This window comes from Centropristis striata, chromosome 23, assembly GCF_030273125.1.
Source record: "Centropristis striata isolate RG_2023a ecotype Rhode Island chromosome 23, C.striata_1.0, whole genome shotgun sequence".
NCBI lineage: Eukaryota > Metazoa > Chordata > Actinopteri > Perciformes > Serranidae > Centropristis > Centropristis striata.
In genome coordinates, this window is record NC_081539.1 from 17,551,526 (window position 1) to 17,558,526 (window position 7,001).

At 38.1% G+C, this 7,001-nt stretch overlaps 1 protein-coding gene across 2 annotated transcripts in view; it reads right to left on the reverse strand.

Annotated features, from left to right (window-relative positions):
- arfgef1 (ADP-ribosylation factor guanine nucleotide-exchange factor 1 (brefeldin A-inhibited)) overlaps window positions 1-5,923 on the reverse strand; it is a 61,003-nt gene extending 55,080 nt beyond the window's left edge. For both annotated transcript variants that reach the window (XM_059326704.1, XM_059326703.1), the window contains exon 1: window positions 5,563-5,923. In XM_059326704.1, coding sequence (XP_059182687.1) covers window positions 5,563-5,686 — 124 coding nt within the window. In that variant the 5' untranslated portion in view covers window positions 5,687-5,923. The remainder of the gene's footprint in view (window positions 1-5,562) is intronic.
- Between the last annotated feature and the right edge of the window lie 1,078 nt (window positions 5,924-7,001).

Consider the following 7,001-nt stretch of genomic DNA (forward strand, 5'->3'; position numbering starts at 1 on the left):
TTGTTTTAATTATTTTTTTAAATAGTCATCAATTGCCTGAAACTGAACAGTAATGATGTTGATTTGGACAATGTAATACACTTTTTGTATAATGTATTATAATGTATAAAAATGTTAAATATTATTTACCAAAGTTTTATGTTGGAGAAAGTAGCAGAATGGGGAGAAATCTGCGCAAAATCCTATAAATATCCTAATCTATTTTCATTCCAGCTCAAAAAATTACTATATCGGTTGGAAAAGTGATGGCAAAATATAACAATTTAAAAATGAGTTTCACCAAATATTTGAGAGCTCCAGTGGCATCCAAATGTAGAAAAGGCTATGCTCACAAAATCCCCAACATCACCAGTTTATGAACATCTGCAACAGACTTTCCATTTTAAAGAGAAAAGGATAATGTTGATGAAGTTAGAGGAGGAGATGGGGTCTAATGAATAAATTAAAACACTCCCATTCTAGCATGCCAAGAGTCAGTGGACCATGTCAATATAGCTACTAGCTCCTGGTTTATTGTAATTTCTCTTTTTGTATCCACCTCATGTTCCAAAACATTCCGATTTAATGAATGTCAAAACCCTCAGACCACCAGGAACAAACCACAGGCACTCAGACTGTCAATATCTGCGAGCGAGCAGGCGAGCTGACAGCACAACTTTCTGGCATAAGATTCACACGCTGCTCTCACATACACCCCTATATAAAACCAAAAGAAAGGCTTTTTCAGCAAATAATCCCCAGACAAGCCAGCTATACCTTACCTGCCCAGTGTGAAACACAGCTCAAGTAAAAGAAAGAAGAAAATCCAGCATTTAGGAAGCTCTGGGAGCCTGGTGTATTTCTCAAGAGCTGCTGGACCAAATCAGAACAAAACACTGCTGACTAATAGATTTCATCAGGTAGCAATAAAGAGGAATCCAACTAGGCCTGTCACAATAATTACAATATCAAGGTCATGTTCATATGTTGCACAATATCACTCTAGTTTCTGTGCATGTTTACATAGTGGTCAAAAGTATCGATGCTCAAAAAAGTATCGATACTAAAACGTTGTATCCGGATACAATACTCATTTTCAAAAGTATCGAGTATCTGAAGCTTGTTATCATAGTTGCAGTTTCTTTTTGCACAACTGTTTTTTATTATAAATATTTAATCTGTGGTTCTGTTCATTTTTACATGTTGCATTTTTCTTGTTAATAAAAATATTTGGGTTAAATTTTGGGGTCTTTGTTTTTATCCTTGTGGTATCGAAAATGGTATCGAGTATCGAATATTTTCCTGAGTATCGGTATCGAGTTGAAAATTTTAGTATCGTGACAATCCTTCATAAGAGTAGGATTTTCCTGAATGTTATATGACTTAGTTGCAGTGCCTTTTCTCTTTGTTTTTTTTAAGTCAAATGAGACATGTTTTGCTGTAATTTCTGCTCACACCTCCTCTGTCTTCTCATGCCCTCTATGTTGGAGTTTCACACATAATTAAAAGGTTCGCAGCTTTTTAAACAGAGAGTTCTTGCAATATTATGCTATTATATTATCAAGATCGGTGGCATTAAATTGTCTTTAAATGTAATTATTTCTGAGAATATCTTCCAACAAAATGTGGTTATCCTAGGGCTTGGCGATATATCAATGTAAAAAATATATTGATATGTTTTTAAATGTGATATGGAATTAGACCATATCGCATATATCGATACAGTTCAATTTTTTTCTTTCTTTTTATATAAATGCTGCCCTTACTAGGGTTTGTCATATTTAGTTATTTTGTTATGTTAGTTATTCTTTTCTTATATAGATATTTATTTCAGAAAAAGATTGACCTATTTTATTTCATAGGCTATTTTTTACAGATATTTTTTTATTGAAATGTGCAATTTTTGGAGCTTTGATTTAATGAAAAAAAAAAGGTACTCCTGTTGTTATACAGTATTTATGTTCACTTAAATAAACGGTTTCAATAAAACCACTTGAGACATGTCATATTTGGCTTTGACTTTCACTGAACATTTGCTCTCACTTTGCGATAAAAATATTGGGAAATATATCGTATGTTGATATTCAGCCTAAATATATTGGGATATGAATTTTGGTCCATATCGCCCAGCTCTAGGTTATCGTGACTAAATCCAACAGCTATCACCACCATATTAATTTATACAAGTCACAATGTATTGGAGCTAAATTCAAGCTACACTTTCAGGTATTAAGTTAATAATTTACCTTCAGTGATCAGTGACAAAACAAGAAGATATATTAAGTGTACAACAAAGCTTCAGACATAGTGGCGTTCTCATTCCAGCAGCTCCAGAACATGGACTGAAAAAATACATCTGCATGTTACAAAAATTAAAGTGATGCATCAAGAATACATCTGCACAAGGTTTCCAGGCTGCTGTGACCCATGCAGCCGACCCTCAGATCATGCACCCTCAGGGGAGAGATAATGAGCAACATGCTCAGCAGGACTCCACTCCTTAAGTGACGACAAACCTGGAAACAAGTTCTCACTCCTCTTGCACAGTCCCCTCATTTAGCTTCACAGTGTGACTGTTTTGCAGCAGCAGTGAACCCACTTGAACTTCTCAAGTCAGAAAGAACAGTTTAGGTTTAAATACAATGAGACAGTCCACTAAACCAGCATTATGTGAAGCGGGCAATGCGTGACAACAACGGAGCAAAGCCTCTATGTCCGCTACTGAGAGGTGATAGGCAGATACAGCCTGAGGGCCTTTGATATTTTGAGTTAGCTGTCGGTCTTACCCTCTGTCTCTTTCTCACTATCAGACAGCTCCACTCAAAGAAGCCAACGGTGCGATCCAAAGATAATACGACCTAACGCCGCTTCAGTCTGGATCGTGTGAGAAATTGAGATGCTTTTTCTTTTTGGGAAAACTGCTGAGCGACATTTTGATAATCCAAGAGAAAGGTCAGTTTGGGAGGGAGGAGGGTGGGCTGACTGGCAAAGGTAGCCGAGCCGGAGCCTTTTGATTCATTCCTATGCATTAAAACCCTGCAATATGATCACACAAGAATGGAAAGCTAAATAAAAACCCCATCTTGTGTTATGCAGGGAAAGAATTCAAACAATACCTAACAGGAGAACTTTCAGTGACAGCAAAGAGGAGACTCTGGCACAGACACTCTCTCTGAGATGTCTCAGAGCCCCGAGAGCTGGAGGGGATTATGTAAGTCACTCAGTATACTGGGTCACCCAGTCGTTTTTGATATGCACTACTACTGTAACACTGCTACGCTCATTACAGAGACTCTCATTTCTTAGATTTTAACTGTCGAGCTGAGTATCCCTGTTAAGTTAAATCAGCACACACAGCTAATTATGATTAGATTTTATACAATTTCATTTTTTGCTTTCTACTATTGTACGTGGTTAGGGTTTTACCTGAATATTTTTCTTTCATATTATGACCTGAGGAGACCCACAACCCCTGACTGTGTGACTAACACTGTTTTTTAAAGGGAAAGTACACCCTTAAATAGAATTCAGTGTTAGGTGGTGAATATTAATCAGCAGCACAGAGACAGACTGTAGGGGTGATGTCATCAGGAGAAAAAATATGGAGTGGCTCCATAAACTGTGAATAACTGCAAGGATGCTATATGGCAGTTAGCAGCCATATTGGATTTTATTGGTTTATGTTTGGTGCCTGAATTGGACCAAAAGAGCAGCTGCATGAAATGACCAATGCATGTCTTAGATATATACATATATTTTGTAGGGGTGAACCCTAATAGCTGATTATTGCTTCTAATTTGACACAGAATGGCTTGGTTTTTCAAATAAATCATGATATATAGCCTATTTTTGGTATTAATGTCAGCCTATTAATAATACTGTTCATAAAATGCTTTGGCCTATTCCGGGCTTTGTTTATGGTTGTTTTGTGACTCACAGTTGGGCGGCCTACATTCCAAGAAACCCATCGGGTGACTAATTCACTTATGGACAAAAGAGTGTCACCTGATGACATCATCAATTCAAGTCGTTATGCTCGGTTTCACAGGTAAAGAGACAATACTGACGCTCCACTGATCACTGGAGCAGCTTATGGTTCCCTGACTCTTTCAATAAAGCCTAACTTCTTGCACTGTGGGTTTTCTTTTGCTCTACACACAATCAAGTGGGGGAAGGAGTATTTGTGCGTAGGTGGGTTGGTTTTACAAAACATCTGAGCAAGCCTAGACAAACAAGGTTGGTGTATTTAGCCTTCAAGGCCATTTCAAAACCCTACAACCGCTGAATTAGGCGGTGAAGGCAGCGACTGTAGGGAGCGGTTGGATGTTTGGCTCCTGCACAACATGGACTCATTGTGTCTTTGTTAGTGTCATATTACTCCCTTTGCAGGACAAAAGCCAACTTGTTCCAGCTCAGAACAGATTAAAAGAAAGGCTGGCATGTGAAAGTAACACTGGTTATAGTATTATAAAAGATAAATTATTAGCTGTTTTGACCCTATTTGAATTTCTGTTCTGTCTAAATGTATTTTTAAATTCGTTATCTATTATTAATAGTCACCCCCAAGGACGTGTTCCGGAAAATACACCTGCTAACAAATAGTTTGATTAAGCTACCACATGCAGTTAAATTAGAACCGGACGTTAAGTGATGCTGACTTCAAAATAAAAGCGGAGTTAACGTGACAACAGCTGGCGTGGTCTTTATACACATGCTATATGTAGAGAAAAAGTGTTAGAACAAAGTAATTATTCCTTAAATATACTATTTTTTCACTCTGGCATTTATAGGCGTTTTGATCAGGATCGCGTGTATTTAAATCTTAATTTTATTTTAGCTCTGACCGGAAATCAGAGCTTATTATTACCAACAACTTGACATTGTTCTAGCTTAAAGGTGCTACTGACAGCTGACACCTTCTGCCTTCATTGCCCGACTTCACAGGTAGCTTTACAACATAATAATGAAAAGGAGAGGCCAGGCTATTTCATAATTGAACTGGGTGATAAATAAATGATGCAATAAAGGACAAATATGTCTTAAAGCACTCCCTGTACTCAACGGGCACGGCTACGTCTCTTGTGTACCAGGAAGGGACACAAACATCTCTCCTTTATGGGGTTAAAACACATGAGATTAACAGTTTAGATGACTATAGTTTACACTGGATGAAGGTATAAGGTGCAGCTGTTGGGTGGCTTGATATTGAAGGAGGATCAAGCCGCAAACAACTTTGTTTTCTGTCCAGTAATCGGCCTGTTCTCACATCGCTACTAGTTTCGCAGCATCGGTTCAGTGTTGCAAACACCCACCCCTCCTGCTGCACCATTTCCGTGTTTTATACGGAATCATTTCCACGGAGCCCGTGCCACGTCAATTAAAAACGCAGGTTTTACTGTATTATAACGCTAGACAATAAGACAATAACATCAGGCAGCTTTTGATGAATGGAAAAGACACTGTGTCGCCAATCGCTGCGACATTGTTGCAGGATAACCGGTTAATAAGTGAAAGGGTGCATGACGTGTCTAAATCAATGAGTCCAAGACAGGCGAAATGTGGAGCTAAAACAACACAACTTACCAAGTGCCACCTCGCAGGCTTTGCGCAATTGTGAATGGTGAGCCTTTTTCACCTCCTTGTCGGCCAGGATCTTTTCCAAAGCTCGTGTAAGGAACATGTTTTTCGTCTTTTTGCCCTCAAACATGTCGCACCGGAATTTGGGGCGAGGTGTGCCTGGTCCCAAGGGGGGCTGCAGCCGCCTCGAATGGAGATGTAGTCCTTTTACAAATGTCAGCCGCAGAGCCCCTAACAGACAAACATAAATAAACACAGAAGGTGGGGTAAATCCCTCAGATTTCCATTAACGACCTGCCTCCTGCGCCATGTTGGAGAGAGGAAACGACGTCACGTACGTTTGAGAACGGCCGCAGTGAGGCAGCAGGGAGAGAGAGAGCGGAGGGAGATGTCATGAGTGGAGTCTTACAGCCGGGCTTTAGTGTGCATAAGCCCTTTTGGCCCTGTTAAAGTCACATGTAAAATAACTGGCATTAATATATGCATGGCATGAATTGAGCTTCGACGTGTGCAGGATTTCTCCTTTTTGATGAATAAAACATTTCTCTTTTGCGCTTGCATACTTACAATATATGCATATTATACAGTATATCGTGAACTTGTGAAATCTAAGTGAGCACTGTATTAATGGTCGACTGATATAAGAGCGGGCAGCTGAAGGCTGATATATAATGCTAATAACATGACGTTTTGATCTTTTTTTCATATGATAAAATACAATAACAAATAAGATACAAAATTACGGAATTTTAATAATAATTTATTACTAAACACTTGTTGTCTTGCATCATCTCTGTTTGCTTCCATACATCTGCAGGTCACTTATTTAAAAGTAAAAAGAATAAAATAAAATAAAATAAAAATGCCCATAGGTCATCGAAAAACAAAACTTTTTATTGAAAAATAAAAATTTTATTGAGTTTTAGTGGAATCTATCTATCTATCTATCTATCTATCTATCTATCTATCTATCTATCTATCTATCTATCTATCTATCTATCTATATCGCATTCTGTTCCTCACCCATATTTATTAAAGTTTTTTTTTCAGCTTGAGAGCCTGGAATTGGATTTTTATTTATGTCATCCAAACCCATTGATGAAGTCATATTTTTCCTCTTCAATAAACATAAACCATAAAACAAACTTCAGCCCCAATTTAAAAATACTCAAATATTTCTCTCACTTCTCACCTACACAAACTATACTGATATGCAGCATAAATATCACTTCACCTTTCTGTTCAAGATCACTTTGCTAAATGCTTCACCTCTATGCCTGTGTGTGCCTACATGTTTTAATAGTATTGGTGCACTGCCTTTTACAGCCTTGTGCAACATTCAGTAAAGTCCGACAGCAAATGCATCCAGAAAAATCTGGCAATGTGACAACACAGTTTTGGCAGTTGTGGGCGGCAGAGTTCACTTTCACTTTGGGATGTCTTGC